Source organism: Thermobia domestica, chromosome 2 (assembly GCF_964235325.1).
Source record: "Thermobia domestica chromosome 2, izTheDome1.hap1.1, whole genome shotgun sequence".
NCBI lineage: Eukaryota > Metazoa > Arthropoda > Insecta > Zygentoma > Lepismatidae > Thermobia > Thermobia domestica.
This window is the reverse complement of record NC_137455.1, coordinates 94,842,521-94,866,466: the sequence shown is the minus strand read 5'-3', so window position 1 is coordinate 94,866,466 and position 23,946 is coordinate 94,842,521. Positions and strand designations below refer to the sequence as shown.

The 23,946-nt window shown below is 37.5% G+C and overlaps 1 protein-coding gene across 2 annotated transcripts in view; it reads right to left on the bottom strand.

Moving 5' to 3' along the window:
• Window positions 1–10,209, bottom strand: part of LOC145674192 (ATPase WRNIP1-like) — a 47,532-nt gene extending 37,323 nt beyond the window's left edge. Inside the window, exon 1 of one of the 2 annotated variants that reach the window (XM_081744025.1) lies at window positions 10,083–10,209. Coding sequence is in view for 1 of the 2 variants with exons in the window: in XM_081744024.1 (XP_081600150.1) it covers window positions 7,072–7,320 (249 nt within the window). In the remaining variant the exon portion in view is untranslated. Of the gene's footprint in view, window positions 1–7,071; window positions 7,492–10,082 lie in introns of those variants that run through there. The other variant, XM_081744024.1, reaches the window with a different exon arrangement.
• Window positions 10,210–23,946: the final 13,737 nt, after the last annotated feature.

Below are 23,946 nucleotides of genomic sequence, written 5' to 3'. Positions count from 1 at the left end.
GGAGGGCTTTCCCCTCTCCTCCTTGATAATTCGTACACTGAGGACAATGTTAAAAATTTAAAATCTAAAAGTAACTTTAGAACTAACCTGTTAATGAGATGACTGAACTTGTTTCCGGGACGCCAACTCCTCGATTCTTGGTCGAATCTTCGAGAGTGAAAGAATAAGAGCTGATTCTGGATTCAAGCAATTTCAGTGCTCCGTTTCTTATTGATATTAATGCAGAGAAACACTGCTCACACAAATATTTTGATGAAAATGGAAGAAGTTGTGAAATAGCACTGTCACTAATTTCATTGTACTCTTTTCGAGCATAAATACAAAACTCACAAATTGACAAGTTATCGAATTTCATTTTCAGTGTACTGTTCACACACATTTCCAGCTGATCCCCAGGAGTAGCATTACGTACCCTCAGAAACATCTTCGCGTACCCCCAGTTGAATACCACTGATTTAGAGTATTTACATGAAGAGCAGTGTGGCAGTTTCGGCTCCTCGTATCCTGACGGTAGTAATAGAAATCATATTATAGTCATATTCCACCAATAGCTACTAAAGCAACTATGGCCTCGCGTACGCATAGTAAAAACTGGGAACCGAAATTGTTCAAATCTGCTTCGAACATGTCAAACTAATTAATGCAATAACATGATTTTTTTTAAGTATGTCACTTACTTTCTAGGGTTGAGGAAGCGTTAATATGTCATCATTTATGTATTTTCTATTGTTGCTACGCATTATATCGCAACACAAGCTTTAATAATCGTTCAGTAACATGCGAATTACTAGGTTGTAAATTCCGCACCTAATAGAACACACGAAACATAGAGATTTAAAAAGACGAATACTTTACCTAGTCTAATCTAATCTGACATCTGTGGTTATATAGGCACAGTTTACTTTCCAGAAATGAGAAAAATGAATCAACTGATCTTTTTTACACGGTATTCTCCATAGGCTGGAATTTAATGAAAATTCAACAACTTAACAAGAAATGCACAGTTACTTCGGTTTATCATGCCAGTACATCAACCACTACGCTACAAGTTGGCTCCCTGAGCCATACCCGCATTGCCAGCATGGCTCGCACAAGCGAAGAATTTGACTGTTCAAAGAACGGACTAAGTAACATACTGGTCAACACACGCACGTCTTGTCAAAGATCCGGATTAGATTCCCGTCTCAGTCCTGGGGTTTTCTCTCAACTTTTGAAAAATAATATCAGATCAAAATTCTTTACACAATATTTAGACCGATTATGAGTATCCGCCATACGAATGACCACCTTCTCAATTTGAAGTATTAACATACTATTACTAAAAGTGATGAAAAAATCCTGATTCTATTCTTAAAAATTGGGCTAAGTTCCACCGCACCAAATGAGTGTACTAAGGTAGGTTGACAAAACCTACACTAACCAAAGCTATTCATAACTCAATATTGTCATGTGGAAAAGGTTGCAGGTTTTGACGGAATTAATGCCCTTCAATTTTATATTCATGAACCACCACACACAAAACTAGGCGCAAATTAAGAATGCGGGGACATTTTCTTAGAAGAAATACGGTTAAAATTGTTAATTCACAAACGAAGATTAAGTTTAAAGGAATCCATTTCTATAGATGGCAAATATGTAAGTTAGTATCTTACATAAGGTGAACAGCAGCAGATGACCTCGAAATAAAAATTTACGGAGAAATGAATAGAATCAGACGAAATGAGTATACCAAGAAAAAGGTAATGAAGGTTATCAGTGTATCGTGATTAATTATTGAGAAAAGCGAAGTTAAATGCTGGACTATATGAGTTTGCGTATTAATAAGACACCATAACATGGTACTGTTTCAAATCCTCTGTCTTATTAGTTTAACCTGAGACGTGCATCCCGGAGTAATTGAGGGAAAACAAAATGTAGAGCGGAAACTAATAAAAGACGAGTTGCACCTGAACCAAATGTGGGGAGATGGGGCAACACTTTGGGTGCTATACTATTTTATTGGGCATAAATTTGTAAAATCTACGGAAGAAATGTCACTTGATTTCACAATAGGGTTGAACTAATAAGGAAAATATATTGGGATTTTAGCTCTTCCATGTATAATAAGGCAGAAATACGAGACGTAAAATGTGCCTTTTACCACGTTAATACTCCATAAAGAAAACATCAAATGAACTGCCATGTGAAGGCAGTATACAAAGTGATCATAAAAGTGTAACAAAGCTGTGTCACACTCAGGGTACCTATTTCTAAGCCATACAAAGTGTTTTTCCACTATCCTCGTTTATGCATATACCCACTATCGCTCTCGCGGCTGCTCCTTACGAACGTACCCCATCGGTTCCGTTTGGGCACCCCTGCTGCGATTCTGTGCTGACTTGGTTAGATAGCATTCGTGCCCTTTAGAAGACACTCTGCACAAGTTAATTTCTTGTTTTATATACTGCAATTTTTACGTTATATGTGTACACAATGTACTTATACTCAACCTTCTTAAAGTCAATCTCCATTTATTGATGCAACTCCTCCCTTAAGAAACAATTTCTAGGAGAATAAGAGTGCATTTCCTGTTAAGTAAAGTTTATATTTCATGAATACAAGTATCTCCTTGCGTGGCAATCTTGTTCAAGAAAGAAGTATCTTTGATTGATTGATTTTGAGTTTATCGTCCCGTTCAGCAGCGAGGCTATATGAGACGTGGACCTACTGATTAACGTGGAATCCGAACCACATGAGCTCCCGCCGGGAATCGAACCCGGGTCTCCCGCGCCAAAAGAAGTATCTTTGTATGCATCTAAAAGTATATTTATATAACACTAGTACGGTTTTGTTCTAGTGCTGATTGGAAACTGAAAAAAATAAGGATTCATTGTTTTCGTTATTTCTGAATAGTGTATAGTTTGCAACATTTAACAGTTTGAATGTACTAATTTTACACAGTGATATAACACAGATAAATATGTATCTAGAGGAGAGCAAAGAAAATAAGAAATATGTGTGGTTAATAGTTACAAGTGAACAAGGAAAATGAAACTGAAAGTAATTCTATTTAAGGTATTAAAATAATCACACATAAGTAGTAATACAACAATAAAATAGGCTCTTGTAGGTCCAATCCGGAGCCGCCTTCTGCGGAAGTTTCTCTCTTACATAATATAGAAACTGCTAAAAAAAAAAACTGGTTAATTACCATGCATTCGTTATATATCAAGCCAGGTTGAAGTGACCACTTGGCACCAGAGCCCTGCACGGGTCGGGCGCGCCCGGTTCGGCCCGGTGCCCGGCTCGACCCGTTTCAAGTAATATCAAAGTGGACCGGGCCCTAACCGGGCCGGGCCGGCCCGGATACTCTGAAAAACGGTTCGGAAACTAATGTTGTCACCCTATTTGTTTTTTTAATGTCCTCCACTACCTCTATTTTTGCCGTGTTTGTACGGTCTTACTGTCAGCCTATGTTAATCGTAATGTGTTTGGGAAACTGATTGTTTATTCAAGACTGCGATGTACTGGTAATACTATAACTATTACTACTTCTACTACTACTATTACTATTTCTACTATTACTACTACGACCACTGCTAATACTACTACAAGTGCTACGACTTCGCGTCAGAGTTGACATGTCTGGTGGTACCGAATTTACCTTCTAAGTACAGAATAAAATGGAGAAATGCTAGTTATTATGGCCGGTCTGCGTAGAATGTAAACCGATGCTTGACCTACGAGAGAGAACAGTGGCTCAATAGAAAAAACACTCACATCTGGTGCTAGAGGTCGTCGGATCAATCCCTGCTCATGCTATGTGAGCTTTGTGGTGGACAAACATCGTGTGCGTGGGAGTTTCTGGGGTGGTCCCGCTTCCTCCCACTGTTTTCTTTCCACCAATTCATTCCATCATCATCCATATAGCCTGAGCCGTAGTTACCTAAAGAACGTATGATAAAGTAAAGTACTTGACCTAGTAAGCAGAATTTGGTACGCTACCATTGGACCACACCCATGAACTGGCGTGCTCATAAGATCAGTGCAATTTGTAGTAATGTTCAATTAGCAAGGCAAATATCGAATGGTGTTACATGTTCATGTATTGTTTATAGTATGATGCTACAAATATAACAAAATATAATGATCAAATAAATCACCAAATCGCCACGGTCGATTAGGTGTTCCTGGAACGGTGGCTCAGTGGTTGAGCGTTCACCTCTGGTGTATGAGATCCCTGGCTTGATCCGAGCTCTCGCCAAGTGAACTTTGTGGTGGACAAACACCGTGTGGGGGGTTCACGGCGTTCTCCTGTTTCCTTCCACTTTATTTATTCCACTTTTTCATTTATTTCTCATCATCGTCTCCTTTAGGCTAGTTGGCATAACTTGGAACCACCTACCAAGAAGAATAAACTAATGGATTGGGAAGATAGACATTCAGTCTCTGGTGAATTTGATGATGAAGTAGACATCTACCTCAACATGTCATCATGTGTAAGAGAACTAGATATACTGCAGTGGTGGAAGCAACAAGAACAAACATTACCAAAATTGTGCAAATTAGCGCGTCAGTATCTCATCATTCCTGCTTCTAGTGCGTCTACTCAAAGAGCTTTTAGTACTCAGGAACGGAGAAATGCTCTAAAGCCTGAGACTGTTAACTCTGTTTCCGTGCTATTCGATGCGTACAAGGACATACAGTAAAGCGATGTTCATTTTGCACTATTGGTTTCTTAGGAAACCTTATATTTTCATTTTCTTAATATTAACTATCCCTTCTATTATATGTGATGTTAAAAGGCATTTTTGATAGCTGATATCTATACATTTATCATTCAGGGGACTTTTGAGGTATTTTTCGTTCAACAATGATATGTGTGGATTTTGTTTTGATTTACTGCCTCGCATTCCGTCATATAGCTCTGTTATTTTCTTGTTACGAACCGTTCCAGGAACACTTCATCGATTCTGGGGTCTGGGTGATTTATTTGATCATTGTCTTTTGTTATTATTATTGTAGCATCGAATTATAAAGAATACAGGAACATGTAATATGATTTGGAATCTGCCGTGCTAATTGAACATTACTACAAATTGCGCTAATCTTATGAACACGCCAGTTCATGGTTTCGGCTTCCTTGGTCTAATGGTAGCGGAACAAATTCTAATTAGTAGTTCAAGGACTTGACTTTCTCATATGTTCTTTAGGCAATTACGGCTCAAGACGTATGGATGATGATGGATGAATTGGTGGAATGAAGACAGTGGACGAAAACGGGCTAATCCAAAAACTCCCACGCTCACTGTGTTTGTCCACCACAAAGCTCACATAACAGGAGGAGGGATCGATCCGACGACCTCTAGCACCAGATGTGAATGCTTTACCTACTGAGCCACCATTGCCCCTCGTCAAGCACCTGTTCGCATTCTACGCAGACTGGCCATAATAACTAGTATTTCTTCGATTTTTCTGTAATTAGATTGTAAAGTATGTACTACCAGACATGTCAACTCTGACGCGAAGTCGTAGCAGTTGTAGTAGTAGCAGTAGTAGTAGTAATAGTAATAGTTGTAATTGTATTATTATTATTATTAATAATAATAATAATAATAATAATAGCAGTAGCAGTAGTAGTAATAATAAGAGTAGTAGAAGTACAGTACTTTACAGTCTTGAATAAAGAGTTAATTTCCCAAACACATTACGATTAACACAGGCTGCCAACATCCCGGCCCGTTTCGGCCCGGAATGTGCCCGGCCCGGTTAGAACCTGGCCCTCGGGCCGGGCCGGGCCGGGCCGTCATCGGACCTGGGTTTGCAGGGCTCTGCTTGGCACAAGCTGGTGTTTCTTTTGGCGTTTACTCCGAAGTTGGTCGTCCGCCTGGTTTTCGACAAAAAGCGTAATAACAGCTACGTAAATTTAAAAATCATCCATTTTTAGGGTCGCTTTAAAAGAGTATAATAGAGTAGGGTTAGGTAGAGCAGAGTAAGGTAGGAAAATGAAATGAAATGAAATCTTTAAGTTTAACGTCCCACGGTTATGCCGGTTAGGCTAAAGGAGACGGTGATAATGAGAAATGAGTGAAATGGTGGAATGAAGAAAGTGGGAGGAAACGGGAGAACCCCGAGAAAACCCACGAGCACGATGTTTGTCCACCACAAAATCCACACGGCGCGAGCTGGGATCGAACCACGGACCCCAAGCAAGGGAGTCCGCTCGCCCTACGCTCTACCACTGAGCCACCGCGCCCCCCAGAGTAAGGTAGGAATAAGCAGGGTAAGGTTAACTTAGGTTTAGGGAAGTTTGAACCCATTTTGTTGAAAATAATATGAGTGTAATTTCTCGTCTCTGCGTAGGGATACCAACTGGAACGTCTTTGTACACCTGCAGCCATGTGGTAACCTTGCGCGAAGTAGTTCCCTCCGCTTGCCAAAAAGTTTTGTGCTTATAGCCGCTTATAAAGAAAAATAAACACAACTTCCGCCCTCTTTATATTTTAAAAAGCACAGATGAGCAACGTAACCATTTCTTTTCGGTAAAATGTCAAAATTTTGCTAGAAACGGATTACCCACTTAACTTAAGGAAACTTAACCCTTTTTTTCCCATTTGTCTTCCTTGACCTGTACACCCACCGTCGCGACACGAGTGTCTCTGCGAATGTACCCCGCAACTTCACCTGGTGGTGAATCTGAATGGAAGTTGGTGCAGTTTTCGAACTTCGTTTCGTGGCGTATACATACATACGTAATTGCTTTGCAGCTCCAAGGAGATTAAGTACTGAAAGAAATTAAAGCTTTCAGTTTTGCGTCCCACGGTGAAACAGTGGAATGAAAATAGATCGAGAAAACAAACGCACACGGTGTTTTGTTTACTACAAACCCTTCTTGGCGCAAGCTAGGATCGAACCATGGACCCCATTCGCCTGAGGTGAATGGTCGACCATTAACCCAACGCACCCCGTAAGTACTGAAGTTTTAATTTTTTTGAACACATTTCTAGTGATATCTCCAACTGTACTAAGTGTCGTCCAAGTTTAACCCCGTATTCTTAACCTGTATAACAAAAATTAATCCTATATTCTTGCCTCATTTGAATTTCCATTTGCTGATGTAGACGTATCACCTTCTAGGTAACTGTTACTGTCAAAATCGGATTTTATACGTTTACCATCGTTCTCTGGACTGTCATTTGTATTATACGATCTTTTCGTAGATGTGCTCGGTGATTCAGAATTCAAGAAAATACATCTATTTGCGTGCTGCTCCACTTCATTGACTGAAAAACACTTATTACATATGGGACAGTTCACACCATTTTTCTCAGATGAACTCATACTAAATTTATTGTCACTCCAATTTCACTAATTCACGCAATTTTGTCAATATGAAATAAATCTCCCAAGCTTGACAGGACACGACAAGACTTAATTTTGAACCTTGCACTTGCGCCACTTTTTCCCGCACTTTGCAGATTGCACAGATGCTATAGTTACTTTCATCATTTATTGTATTTAAAATATCCCTGTTCGATAAATAATTTCCCTTCTTCTTTAGAAAGCAATGAACAGTGGCGGGTTTAGCGGTTAGACACGGTTCTGCACCAAAATTTTGAAAAATATATAAACGCTAAAATATACAATAAAGAGTAAATATGTTTTCAAATATTTATATTAATGGTAGATAATTATTTTAACCAGGGGTAAAAGTGAATCTAAAAAGGTATGGGGACGGTAGGTAGCGGCATGACGTCAAACCGTCCCACTTGCCCATCTTTGCTCATTTTAAGTTTTTTTTTTTTTTTTTAGAAACTGGGAGTACGTCATACATATTTTTTGCAAGTGGGGGAACGCCGTTCCCCCGCACTATTATCCCTGATTTTAACAAATAGCCAGGGGTGTAGCCAGCAGGTTTCTGTAGGGGGGCCCGTCGTTTTTGAGGGGGGGCCAGCTAGAATGTACAAAGCCAAAAAAAATGTGTTGCTGCTAGCGTTTTTGAGGCCTGAAAGAAAGGAAAATTTTGGTTTCCTTCTGGAAGAATAGAAACACCTTTTATCTTCTTCTTCTTCTTCTTCTTCTTCTTATTATTATTATTATTATTATTATTATTATTATTATTATTATTATTATTATTATTATCCATAAATTATATTCAATATAGTTTTTATTATGCTTAATCATGAACTACTGCCCGGGACCAAACGCTATACTTTTGTGCATAACTATAAAGGTAACCAAGAAATTTCTGTCCCTTTTCGTGAAGGTCTGTGTTCAATTGGACCTCACACTGTGAGTTGAATGCAAGTGGAGGTAAGGCGAACGTCAGTTGTTGGTGTGGGTATATCCAACATACTACCTGGTTGTGGCAATTCAGACACACCGTGAACTTGCGTAGTGACAGAGGGAACATGGGACATCCACAGAGCGTCATAAGAGCATGTATGCTGAACGAGTTCAAATGGAGGTCAATCGCCGCTGTACCGGGTCATAAGATATGCCAGGCCTTTGGTGAGGGTGTCGTGACGACGCGGACAGTACAGCGGTGGTTTAACAAGTTTAAGGACGATGACGAAACACCCGAAAACACCACCTGCCAGAAGACCAACACATGTACAAAGAGGAACTGGGACTACAATTCAGTATGTAGTGAAACCATTCGGCAGCACATCCATCAACTTGTGAAGCACTACAAGTTGGGTCGATGGGTCTCTCATATTTTGACTACGGGCCAGAGGCAACGCGGCAGTCGCCTGTGTTTATTTACTGTTTCGGAGCCATTTCTGGACAGGGAGTTGACATGTGATAAAAAGTGTGTCCTATACGAAGCTCCACGGCGCCGTCATCATTGGTTAGCATCCCATGAACCGATTTCAAAACAGCAGAAACCAGCACTGTACCAGAAGAAGGTCCTTCTGTGTGTTTGGTGCATCGTGCATCGGGAACTGCTACCAGCTGGTCAGAGTACCAGTTCAACTGTGTACTGTCAGCAGTTGAGCTGTGCTCAACAAAAACTCAAAACTCTGGAGCCATCACTTCTGAATTGCAAATGGGTCCTCGTTTACGGCTAGGATGACTCAGGACACCATTTTCCGCCTTAGATGGGAAACAATATTGCAACCACTATATTCCCCGGGTATTGCACCGTCCGATTATCACCTGTTCCATTCTTTGGAGAATCACCTTAGAGGACGCCAGTTCAAATCCCTAGTAAAAGTCCAAAATGCATCTCATACTTTCTTCGTTTCACGGCCCACCAAGTTCTACCGCGATGGATTGCATGGCCTTCCAGAACGTTTTCAGAAGGTCGTCGATGCTGATGGGGACTATTTTTGATCTTCCAGGTTAGGTGACATATCGATGTTCGAAGGTGGTGGGTCAAAAAGCAACAAAACTTTTCTTGGTTACCTTTATATTTAAATTTAAGACCTTGTATACAGAACCTATCTACACAAAACGGATTTTCTTTGAAATTTCACTTAATTTCTTTATGGTTTCCTGACAAAAAAAAATTATATTATTCGTGACTAAAACAAAACAGAATTATTTTATTATACTGAGTAGAAATAAAAGAGAGCGAATGAACTCCAAATTGAATAAAAGCATTGTTTCTCACCAAATTTTCCATCCTCTATGTCTTTTAAAACACTTGTTAAAGCATATAAAATATACTGTACTTACAAATAAGTTTAGTACCTTTGTTTTATGGCTGTATTTGTAGTACCTTGTTAAAACGTTTGTCTTCAAACTGTCAAATATAAATCGCAGTAAATTGTGTAATCTGCTGTCACAAAAAAGTATCCTATTTTTCGATCGGTATAAGGAAGAGATACTATATATACTATTTCGATCGGTATGGAAAAACAATATTTCTCCATACTATTTTACCATAAATTATTAATTGTCAATAAACTTTGTTACTTTTAAATGAATGAAGCGAGATAATTTTACTATGATGTTTTAAAAGTTGGTCATTTGGGGGGACCAGGAAACCATTTGGGGGGCCGAGCCCCGATGCCCCCCCCCTTGGCTACACCCCTGCAAATAGCATCAACCACTACTGTTAATGAAATGTGTATCATTAAGCGAGGAAGCGGACCTACCCAAAATTAACATCCTAAAGCCGTCCCTGGCAATGAAACTACTTCTTTCATTCATACTTCCGAGGAGATTTGTCCCATCGGAGTTGGCCAATCTATCACCCAGAGATAAGATTAATTTGAATTGCGATTAAATATTACACGTGTGCAGGCCATGTCCTTTAGACAATGTTGTCCCACTATAATCCCTCTTACATTTTTATTTCTCCCCGGATTATATTTCCTAAAGAAGCATGCATGAAAGCTAAAGAATGTTTTTCCTTCGAAAATTAAAAAGATAATATGAAGTTTTTAGTGTCCTACGTCTATACGTCTATGCCCTTTATGCTGAAGGAGAAGGATAATATACTGAAATAGTGTGACGTCACATCCTTCTCGTTGCCATGGTGATCGCTATTTTATTTTCCAAACAACAAGTAGCCTAAATACCTAAAGAACCCATGTGCAAAACGAAAATAGTGATGAAATATTTCGGAACTGCAAACATTAGAGTGGAACAAATACTTATGTTTCTTTTTAAATATTTCTAATGATTGAAACTGAGAAAAAAGGGTAGAAAAGGTAATTAGAAAAGAAATATGTTAAATAATGTTACGTGCATGACAAGCATTGACACTGAAATTAGCGAGTTCATGTTTTGTGAAATTTTCCCTCTGATGTATATTTTGAGAATTTCTATATTTTCAGGTTAAATAAGTCCTTAAAGTACATTCACCCTGTTCATAATCAGATATTAACTTTAAATAATTCCGGAAAATTTTTGATTTAGTAATATGAGTATGATATACTATTGCAAATTTGAAGAGGATTATTGTTTAACAGTTTTTTTTTAATATATACTGAACCATTCATAATTGGATATGTAATTATTGTGCGTTTTCTAAATGTTTTTTTTTTTTTTTTTTTTTTTTTTTTTTTTAAAGTTGATAGATAATATAAGAAAAGATGTTACCTATATCCACTGATGGTCTGGATTGATTATTTCTAAACGCTAGCCTTTTCTTTCTTTTGTAATGCATTGAAAGTGAAAATTGTCATATTAAGTGTTTGTATTCTAACACCGGTAATGCATTACCGGTGCCCGTAATGCATTACTGGTAATGGAAGCCGGGACCGCATGCACCAAAGGCAGACACAGTAGCCACTAGACTAGCGAGGAGGGCTTTCTTCTTCGAGACATCATTTAATAATATTAATAATTATTTGAAGTGATTTGTCGGTTTTCAATCGACTGGAACTACCGTGAATTGGCAAACTATTGAATTTGATGCTGAATTACTCTGAACATAGGAATTTCATAGGAGTTGATTGTGTTGTGCTGTTAAGCAAAGCAGCACTAGTTCCCCATCAGGATTCTGCCGCCTATAGTCGGACAATTTGTCCATGCCGACCACATGCCGCGGTCGGATTGCCGGCGCCGGCATCTTTCAGCGCGATTTTCGACCGCTACGAATAGTTGCCTTGGCGAGCGGTCGGCAAACAGCCGGAAATGAGCATTAAATGCCCCGGCACCGCCGTCGGAAAGTTGTCTTGCCGAGCAGTCGGCAAACAACCGTAAAGGCGCAGTAAATGCGCCGGAGCCACCGTTGACAAGAGGCTGGCATAAGGAGTCGGCAGAGGGTCGGAAAGAGACCTTTCCGATTGTTTTGCCGGCTCTGACGGTCGGCAATAGTCGGCAAAGGGAATTTTACTTGACGATTTTCGACCGCTTGCCGCCTCGGCAAAAGGTCGGCAACTTTGAACAAGTAGATCGTTGTGCCGCCGTGGACGGGTGCCGGCTGCCTTCGGCGGCCCGCCACCGTCGACGGCGGTAATCCCTCTTTCCGACCGCGACTTTCTGATGGGGTTATAACTATATTTAAGTGATTCAGTAAATCCAGTACATCGATTTTATTGCTGAGTAATGTTAGATAATTGATTGTATAATACTGCAAATTAGTTCTTGTATATTCGAAAAAATGAAATATTTGAGTTTTATGTCCCATGGTTATGCCGGTTATGCTAAAGGAGACAGCGATGATGAGAAATGAATGAAATGGTGGAATGAAGAAGTGGGAGAAAACGGGAGAACACCGAGGGAACCCACGCATACAGTGTTTGTCCACCACAAAGTTCACTTGGCGCGAGGTGTAATCGAACCAGGGAACCCATGCACCAGAAGTGAACGCTTTACCACTGAGCCGGGTATTAGGTTAGTGGGTACTGCCATATTCCATACAGGTGAACAATATTCAATGATTGGGAAAATATAAGCCTTATAAAATATTGTAAGAGCATGGAGACTTTGTATTTCGGGAAATCTATAATTTCATCGCTCTGGATGAGATCGATGAGATATGATCCGTAAAGGAGAGTTTTTCACCAAAGACAACAAATAGATCTTTTTGAGATGACACACGTTTAATAGATATATTGTTGACATTGTAAGTCTAAAGAAGTATATTCTTTTTTAAAGAGGTAAAAAGAATAGAACATTTGTTGGGATTTAAAGCTAAATTCCATGTAGTACACCAGTTACTTAGCATATCTAATGTCAGATTGAAGTAACGAAGAATCACCTATAGAGTTAATGACTCTAAACAGTTTACATTCATCAGCAAAAAGCAGAATATTTGATGAAGAGGACGAAAAGATAGTAGGTAAATCGTCCATACAGTAAGAACAAAAGTAGGCACAGCACACTCTCCTGAGTGATTCCGGATAAGACGGTACTGTACGGTGATAGGAATCGAGTAAGACTAACGCGTTATTCTCTTCCTGAGAGATAACAATCCAGAAAAAAAGGATGTCCATGAATATATCTATTAGAGAGTTTGTAAAGAAGCATTTTGGTATTTATGGTGTGAAAGACCTTTGAAATGTCAAAGTAATTACCAAAAGGAAGGTTCTTCTATAAACTGATCGTGATAGTATCAAGAAACCTCTGTAATAAATTGCTTTTAACAAAATATGAAACAAAATGATTACACAGGCTGAAGTTTTTAAACTTTTGAAAAGTTACAGAAACAAAACTCACTGATTCTGACTAATTTTAGGTCCCTGGATATGAATATGATATCCATTTTACTACATTAGGTTGCATTTTTGTGTAACGCATAGTTGCCAGATTTACCATAATAGGGAAAATGAGCTATCATGAAGTGTACCGGCCAATGAGCTGTTTGTGTGCCGAAAGGAAATCAACTTCATGTCGACAGTTGATCAAGAACAACATTCAGTTTTTAAAATTCTTAAAATTATTTTATTGAATTAAACCAGTTAAAAAAACTATATGTTCTGTTTGTGTATTAGTACTAAAAAGCTATATATATTCTGTTAGTGTAGACCTATTAGCATTTACATACACAGAGTAATTTATAAAGTCTAATGTTTAGAGCTGCAAATAACACCATCTGCTGTACTTTTTTTCTTTTATGAAATATTAGGGCCTCTCTTTTCATCAACCAGCAATAGTCCCCCATCATTTCAGGGTCCCAACGTCCTTGATATCGTGTTTCCACCGTTCTTATATCCTGGTGAAACTGTTCTCCCATTTCGTCACTTACATCTGCAAGATTTTCTGCAAAGAAGTTGAGGTGGGAGTGCAGAAAGTGGATTTGCAAGGACATGCGACATCCCAGAGTTTCATATGCAACCAGAAGTTGTTGCACCAGAGCTTCGTAATTTCGAGCTTTAGTTTTGTCCAAAAAAAAAACTTTTACAACTTGGACAAAAGCACGCCAGGTATTTAACTCTTTGTCGTTTAAACTCTGTTCAAACAATTCGTCATGGATAAGTTTGCGAATAACAGGTCCTGTGAACTCTCCTTCTTTTAATTTACCATCACTTAGTTTTGGAAAACACTGTCTAAGATACTTAAATCCTTCACCTTCTTTGTCCATAGCTTTTACGAAATTCTTCATGAAGCCCAACTTAATATGAAGAGGTGGAAGCAGCACCTTGGCTGGATCGATCAGAGGCTCATACTTGGCACTGTTGGTACCAGGCTTAAATGTTTCTCCTGGGGGGGGGGGCACTCTTTTGTGAAAAATGTTTTCCTGTGGCTCTTGAGACCCAAAGACACAAAAAGCAACAGTACTTTGTAAATCCATCTTGCAGACCAAGTAATATTGCAATAACTTTCAAATCTTCGCGAATTTGCCATTTAAAATGAGTGCGAGATTCTCGTAAGTCTCTTTTATCGAAACAGAGTGTGCCACAGGAATAGACGGCAGCTTATTTCCTTTATGAAGTAAAACTGGTTTCAGACTGTACTTACACGAATCTATGAAAATACGCCAATCGGATGGATCATGTTGAATTTGTAATTCATTCATCATACCATTGATGTCCGTGCATACGCAAAGGAAACCTTCCATTCTGTAGTATTCTGAAAAGGGCTCGTTCCTTTTACTGTAGTGAGTGTAAGTAGTTCCAGGAGCCAGTAAATTCTACTCTTTGAGTCTAACACCCAAAAATTGAGCTTTCTCTTTCGAAAGTTGTAACTCTCTCATTAAATCATTCAACTCATGTTGTAGGATGAAGTGAGGCTCATCTTTTACGTGGAAGGAACTGTCTCTCGGATCTTCATCTGCAGATATTGAGTTGGTGTCCTCATCGCTTCCTGTAGGCGCTGTAATATCGATAGTTTCCCAATCTTTCGGAATAGGTACAGGTAAATTTTCTTCATGGGGCACTGGTCTGATTGAGGATTGCAAGTTTGGGTATTCGATGGCACGTTGTTCCTTCTTGTTACTTCCTGCTGTATTCGTCATACAGAAATAGCAATCATCATAATGATTGCGGGGTTTCCTCCATATCATCGGAACAGCAAAAGGCATCCTTCGTTTGGTTCCTTTAAGCCAGGCAGTCAGAGTCGCATAACACATCAAACAACACACATGAGGGACCCAGCTTTTATCTTGACCACCGATCTTGCAGCCAAAATAAAAATAATATACTTTTCTAACGTCATCATTTATCGATCTAATCTGCGACTTAACCATAAATATGCCACAGATATAACAAAATCTGTCCGGGGAGTTTTTACATCCTCTGCGGGAAGAACTTGACACTTTGCAGAGGAAAGCGAAACTTAGAGCAACAGCACAACCACTTATCCCATAAAACCGCTAAAAATATACTGAAAACACAGGCCAACAGTTCTAAAAATAGGTAAAATAAAACTGAAGTTACTGACGTAAAAATTCCAAGTCAATTCTCCCGACAAAATACTTATACACTTGAGAGATTACTTACTGAAATGCATAAGAGCAAGACTGAGCCACGCAATAACGGCGCAGTCGGCGCTTTTTTCGCCCGCGTCATCTTGCCGCTCATTGTTGCCACATAGACCCTATTTTTTAAACCGGTTTCAGTGGTGTAATATTAAACACAAAGGAGGGAAGGGACACAAGTGTCAAGCATTTCAATCATCCCCGTCCTCCCGGTATTTATTGTTTTATATATATATATATATATATATATATATATATATATATATATATATATATATATATATATATATATATATATCCTATCTGTCGCCAACTGAGTAAAATCTAATTTATTTCTTACTCAAATAGCATTGTCAGACCGGTTACATCGATGACAACTGAAGAAGTCCCTACAAAATGGCAAAATTGGCAACAATGCATAACGCCAAAATACAAGCTAATGTAGTAAAACGGCTATCAATTTCAAATTCAGCATCCTGAAATTAGTCAGAATCAGAGGTTCTCCTTTCTGTAACTAAACTGACGTCGGCCAGTGTTATATGTACTGATACTGATTCCAAAGGTTCCTCTGTTCTATAACTAAAAAAAAAAAACTGCTTTGAAAAATAATCAATTTAATACTAACAAAATACTATTCAATGGTTTATTTGTTTAAAAGATACTTTATATACAGTAGGCCAGAGAAGTAACATAGTAAGTACAGTTCACAGATGACGAGAAGAACCGTAAAACAGGGGATGCGGGGAAAGGTCAAAGGCACGGTCAAGTCCGTTTTCGGTTTTTGAGGTGTGGTCTATACTTAGATCTCGTCTGCCACTCCGGGTAAAGTTATATGTGTGCTATTCCGTGATGTCATTTGAAACCCCCGTGCGAAAAATGGGCGAGTCCATACCTACGTCACACTACTTCTGCTAGGGTTCTTCTCGTTATCTGTGAGCTGTATCTGAATATAATGACCTCCTCAAACGCGAATTCAAATTTAAAACAGTGGATTTTCATTTTCACATTAGGTTTTACTACTACAAGTTTCAGTAGAAGAAAATTAAATCTTTCAGTTTAACGTCACAAGATTACGCTCTTTAGGCTAAGGGAGACGGATGATTAAAGCAATAGAATGATGATATAAGAATTAGTGGAATAAAATGTGGGAGAAAGCGAGAGTACCACGAGAAAACCCATGGACACGATATTATCCAACACAAACTTACTAGGCTGGGAATCAAACCAGGGACCAACACACCGGATATAAGCGCTCTATCACTGAGCCATAGTGCCTTCTTTCAGTAGAAGAATACTGCTAAGATAAAGTATTTGTTATTTGGTTGTTTGTTGAATTTTAGTGACCGTTTCAGTATCAAAACTATACAAAATGTGTACCTACATTTTAAAGTGGAATCCGAACCACCACAATATGTTCAATGCTTTCCCATTCGGGACCACTCCATCAAAGGAACATGCACTATCCGCTAGACCAGCGAGCAGGGCTTGAAATCTTTTCTTAGGATTATGAACAGGGCCGGATTTAGAAGGGGATGCACCGGAGCACGTGCACCCCCCTCCGTTGTCAATATACACTATCAAAATTGAGAAGCTAGCAGTGAAAATTGCAATACTTTCGTAAAATTTAATGTCATGTTTCCGTTTCGGGCTTAAAAGAAAGCGGAGCTTTGCAAAAATAATAGTTTTAAGTCAATTCCTTACACACATAACAGATGTCTATAGGCATTTACAACATTTAAATTTGATTCAAATGTACTGGTATTTATTGGGACACCCTCCGTCAGAAAATCCTGGATCCGGCCCTGATTATGAAATTATATATAAAAAAGATTGGTTTCACCTTAGTGCCTTTCTCATTCCACGAGAATCAATATTGTAACATGAGGTTGTAATATCTATCACTTTCAGTTGCAATAGGGCAATAGAGATGGAAACTACTGTTGTGGCACAGAATCCATACCAAAAACTGCTTTCCACTATTGTTCTTTCACTATGAAATTGGAAAATTTCTCACTACTTCCGGTTTACATAGAGGGATAAAGTTCAAGATGACAATCTTTGAATTCCAAATTCATATTTTAAAAAGCTATATCTCCCTATCTCTTACCATTTTTGATCTTTGGTGATCACTATTGAAATTAGAAACGGTAGTAAACTTCTACCAGAGGTTAAAACTTAAGATAGTCTGTTCTTAAGGTACTGAATTCACGCTTCTCGCTATTACCTTGCTTGCTCTATGGTGATCAATATTGAAACTGAATGTTGTAATACATCTCTCCCAATAGAGAAACAAGTGACTTTCGTTTCACAGCGTGAAACTACGGTAGACTTCCAATCTAAGTGAATTGAATACCAGGGGCCGCGGTGGCTCAGTGGTAGAGCGTCACCTCTGGTGCTTGGGGTCCCGGGTTCGATCCCAGCTCCCGCCAAGTGAACTTTGTGGTGGACAAACACCGCGTGCGTGGGTTTTCTCGGGGTTCTCCCGTTTCCTCCCACTTTCTTCATTCCACCATTTCATTCATTACTCATCATCACCGTCTCCTTTAGCCTAACCGGCTAACCGTGGGACGTAAAACTCAAAAGATTTTGAATTGAATACTCACACTTGTAGTACAACTAGAACTCCTGGTTGCAAGAGATTAATAAGATCAAAAATATAAATTGTTCCTCGGACGTTGAATCCGTATCAAAAAGCCATTACTAGCTATCCCTTACGGTTTTTGTTCTATGACTATGAAGATTGAAACCGGGAATGGTTAATTTGAACCACTTTCGGCTTAAATAGAGGGTTAAGCAAGGAGGTGAAATCTATTCTTGGGACGTTGAATCGATTGCAGAAAACCTTCTCGATATCTCTTAGTTTTTGTTCTATGAATATATGTATTGAAATCTAAAGTAGTGTAAATCTCATGCATTTCCGGTTCCGGAAGAGTGTTGCGGGTTGTGACGATATGTTCTCTTGGAATCCTAAATCGATATCAGAAAATTGCTCGTCGCTATTACCATTTTTGTTTTATAGTGACAAATGTTAAAACCAGAAATGGTTAATTTCAACACTTCGGGCTCCGAGACGACTGCAAGAAACCGCTTCTCGATATGCTACCGTTTTTGCTCTGGTAACAAATGGACGGATAAAGCCGTTCTATAAAACTTCCGACACTTATGCATGGCATAGGCTGGAAGTGCAATAAAGGTGAAAATTGTATATATTCTTGGGACAATGATTGGTTCTGGAAAACAGCATCTCGCTATACAGGGTCTTCATTTATTATGTAGCCAAAATCCACTGGTGAAATTTATTTATTTATTTATTTATTTATTTATTGTCCTTCAACGGAGAATAGAATCTCCAATTACAGAGGGTACATAATATAGATAGTTCATATAATATAATATCATACATATTAGTAAATATAATGATACTGACAAAGTTCCTGTAGATATCTGACAACGACAATAATAACTATCGTAGGGGTATAAACCATTGAACGTGAAGAGTGTTACAAGTAAAGAAACCATTAAAAATCAAATAATTACTTTACACATGTATATGCAAATACATGTATTCACATTCTAATACAATATATTTTTCAACTTCCTTGTATACAGAGACAGAGGTAATGCGAAATCTAGATCTTTGTTTAATACTGATATGCTATTAAACCTACTGCACATTCTATATAATGATGAGCCTTTATACATTTCAGTTCTTGGAACATCTACAGTCAACAGATGTCGCTTACGTAGATAGCCTGGTCTAGCATTGAGTCCAATTTTTTGTAAGAAATTACTATTGTCAACATAAGAATTCATAATTTTATAGAGAAATAATTGTTGAAGAAACACGTCTGTTACTCAAACTAACATAGTTAAATTTATCTAGAAGGGTTTTATACGATATTTTGTTTCTTATAGCGGAAGCTCCCATTGTTTTAAAATAGAGATACCTTAGGAATTTCTTTTGAATACTTTCTATTTTCTCCTGAAGAGATTTATAATATGGAGCCAAAACAACGCATGTATATTCTATTTTGGTCCGAACCAAGCTATTATACACCATAGAAATAGCTACAACATCATTTAAATTTCTGGTGTTCCGTATAATGAAACCAAGCTGTGTATAGGCATAAAGAACCACTTCAGTGATATGGTTATCAAATGATAAATTACGTGTAATTTGTACCCCTAAATCTTTACATGTGGTAATTTCTTTCATGTTTTCACCATTAAGAGTATATGAATAACAATTAATATTCGCTCTTATTAATATTTGCTCTTTCGCTCTTGACATTATCATAAATGCACATTTTTTAATATTAAGGTTAAGCTTAGTTTCTACACTCCATTTATATACTAAATCAAGATCTTCTTGCAGTTCTATAGTATCTATAATACACCTTACTTCTTTAAATAATTTTACATCGTCTGCATACGTAAGGTATTTGGAATGTTTTATTGAGAACTGTAAGTCATTAATACACAATAGAAAAAATAATGGACCCAGATTTGATCCTTGATCCTGAAGGTAGCTACGTATTCTAATGATTTCGATTGTTTGTATTGAACAAAATATTTCCTTCTAGATAAGTATGATTTAATTAAATTTAAAAAAGGTAGAGTTAATCCATATGATGATAATTTATTTAAAAGTATGCTATGATTTATTTTGTCAAAGGCTTTACTAAAATCCAAGTAAATCGTGTGTGTCCTAGTTTTATTTGAAAATGAACTGTGTATAACTTGAACGAAATTAATTAAATTTGTAGTTGTAGATCGACCAGGGTAAAATACATGTTGATTGACATCTATAAAGCATTTTACATGATTAAAAATTCTGCTATATAGGATATGTTCCAAAACCTTAGCCGGAGCGCAAATTACAGCAACTGGCCTGTAATTTTCAATATTGCACGTATCACCCGACTTAAATATTGGGCAAATTCGTTTTATTTTCCAGTCTTCAGGAAATACTTGAGTGCTTATTATAAGATTAAAGATTGTACATAGCAGTCGCATTAAGATATTTGAACATGCTTTCAGTAAATATGGAGGTATTCCATCTGGACCACATGAGCGTTTTGGTTTCAGTTTTCTTTTGACACTTTTATACTCGACATCAGTAATTAGGCCTAATGATAACGAGTTCGGTGACAAAGGTAGAATATTTTCGTGATGTGTATGTTGTACAGAGCTATCTGTGTATAGATTGAAAATATCTAGCAAATCCTTCCGCTATATCACTTGTAGTTTCAAGAGGAATATCTTGAAACTTCATTGAATAGTTCATTACATTACGATTTACTTTTTTGTTATTTAAGAAGTTCCAGAAAGATTTTGGATCAGATTTTACATTATTTTCTATTTCTCGCAAATAATTTGAGTATGCTTTACTAATCATAGTTTTTACTTTTTCCTTGTTTGCCTAAATAATTCCTTATATTCTTCCGCTATCGCAATATGTTTCCGATAGTAATCTTTTAATTTTAGCATCTTAATGATTTCTTTAGTAAACCAACATAGATATCTTCTACTTGTTCTTTTTCGTATTTTCGGAACCGTACTAGTAATAAACTTCATTAATTTTATTATAAAATATGCTAATAGATAGTTCTACACAATCTGCATTATACAAGGCAGACCAATTCATATCACGCAACATTCTGTACAATTGAAGAAAGTCTGCTCTTCGAAAATTGTTATAATAAATAGTTTCGTTCTTGACCCTACTAAGATTACTTTTTGTACTTATTAATATTCTTAGACCAGGATGTTGCTTGTCTTCAGATACCATCGGCATTATTTCTCTAGTTACTACAGTATTTAAAATATTAGTTAAAACTAAATCAAGCGTTTTGTTATTGCTATTCTTAATATCATTCAAGGTGAATAGATTATACAGGTTCATAAAATTTAGCAAATTTTTGTATGCGCTACCTTCGGTTTGTAAGTCATATTTGGAATCACTAATTAAAGGTAAATTAAAATCATCAATAACTAGTATATTACGATATTGAAACTCCAGATGCGACTCAAACATGTTATAAAAAGACATATACTTATCAATAGAAGAAGAAGGTGTAAAGTATACAGTCACAATATGCAATGATACACTATGTACAACTACTTTTACAACTAAAGATTCTGTTTCGCTTTTCAAGTCTATCAGTTTGGAATCGAACTTATCCCTTATTGCAATCAACACCCCACCACCAAGTTTATTTCTATTTCTATCGCATCAATATACCTTGTAATTATCATCAAATAATTCATTATTATAAAAGTTACTGTGCAGCCAACTTTCGGTAATAACAATTACATCAAAATTATTGCTTAATGTATTTAAATAAAATTCCTGACACTTTGTATTTAAACCCCTATATCAATCCTTAAAGTATCCATTAGGTTGGAACTAGGTTGTTAACATCCTCGAGTGTTCTTAAAGTATACACGAACGTATCTTCCTTTTTCTTTCTCAGTTTTATATTCCCTGGATAATCAACCCATAAGTAAGCATAGTTATTTTCGCGTTGCTTCTTTCTAGCTTGACCAAAGATACGTCTTCTGTATGACGTAAGAGAGTGATTAACCTAAATCATCTGATTGTAGGTATAACCCAAATGTACTGTGTTTAAATTTCTTTTCACTTTTCTTTGTTTAATGAACATTTCTTTATCTGTACGCCTTACAAATTTTACAATAATATCACCACCAGTACCAGAGGATGAATCAGGTAATCTGTGGCAAGCATCGATCATTTCATCTGTAACAGTCATATCTAATGCTCGCCCCACAGACCTTACAATATCTAATATATTTTCATTAATTTGCTTGTTAATACCATAAATTTCTAATGTATTTCGTCTGTTATATTGATCTACCTCATCAATTCTCAGTTCAATGTCCGTGATTTTTTCTTTAATGTCACATTTTCCTGTTTTAATTGTTCTACAGACGCTAAACATGTTTGTATTGTTTCCGCCTGTTTCCTGATTAAATCGGGTTTTCATCTAACTTTTTATGTGCCAGTTCTAACGAGTTTCCAAGTTCCCGTTCAGTTTCAATGTTCGATCTCTTTAGATCTGACACTTCCTGTTTTAGCTCTTGTAACAACTTAAACACATCAGAAAGAGTTGGCAATTCTGTCTCTGGTAAAGAAGCTGATTCTAAATGGAAGCTACGTCTTCTTGTCTTATTAACCATCTTGCAGCGCTAGGGCCGTTTCACTGATTTCATGAATTCTAAATCCGTCTCTTCTAATTTAGCACATTTGAGATGGCATAACTTCAAACAGTCCGAGCACTGTAACTTAGAAGCTGTTTCTTGTCTCACAATAGTCTTATTTAGTGTTGTGTCGATCATGAACGATTCGATCATAATGAACGAATCATGGTGTGAATCAAATGAATTATGATTCTTACCAGAAATGAATCGATTCTTCTAATGAATCATTTGTGCTTTCCACTGAATTGCTTGGCGTGATCGAAATGAATTGAGAATCACAAAGTGCCAGCTTGTGTGAGAGAATTGGTAGGGTTGCTTCTGCAAAGGCGCTTGGAGTTCACGGGGAATGGTAAAAGAAAGAAAACCGTACGCGCGCTTTTCCTCCTGCTTTCGTAGATGTTTGCGTTTTTTTTTTCCTTCCTGCGTGGTAGGGTTGCTTCTTGCGAAGAGAGAGGAAGTCGCGGTGTTAGAAGCAGATTACTTTCAAAATAAACTTTTTTGTTGCTTGCTGTTCGTCGTGAAGTACTGACAGTGTTGCTCAATTAGATGTAATACGATTTCGTAGTTACAGTGAATGTAAAAAGTATTCATACACCTTGGAAAATGGTAACATGTAACATATCACGGTGAGCAAACACCAGTTGAACTGAAAATTTGTATTTTATCTCTTCAAGTGTAGGAAAGATAACACAAAAATACACTGATATGAAACAAATTGGGATTGTAGCAAACAAAGAAGCTAATATGCGTGCAGTAAATTCAAAATGGTATTGAAAAGAAAGAAATATTAATCAACAAAAAGTATTCATACATTTTACTTAATGTCTTTGTTTTCGTCATATTGGGCTATTTTAGTCGTTTATGGGATATCCTTTTGCTGCTATAATAGCTTTAATACGCTTTGGCTTTGACGCTACCAAATCTTTGGTCTTTGATGAGGGAATTTTCTGCCATTCCTCTTGCAGAGCATTTTACAAGTCTTGTTTATTGGAAATCGGTCGTTTTCTAATCTGTTTGTCAACTTGGTCCAATAGATACTCAATTGGATAAATGTGAAGGATTGGGGAGGTGTTGGCATCTACTTTGGCGCATTGCACAAGATCCGAAGGTGTGTTTAAAGTGGAATGCTTTGGATAATTGTTCTGCATTAATATGAAGTTATGTCTAAAGCCCATTTGTTCAGCAGATGAATGGGGTTCGATTTTAAAATGTCAATGTACTGATGATGGTTCATCGTACCATCTATAAAATACAAGGACCCTACACCAGAGGCACTCATACACCCCCAAACCATAATAGAACTACCACCACATTTCACTGTGAGTTTCAGGTTTTGTTTTTGAAACTCTGCATTCCTTCGCCTCCACACGATGGTTCGTCCATCCGATGCAAATATGTTGAACTTGCTTTCATCCGTAAATATCACAGGG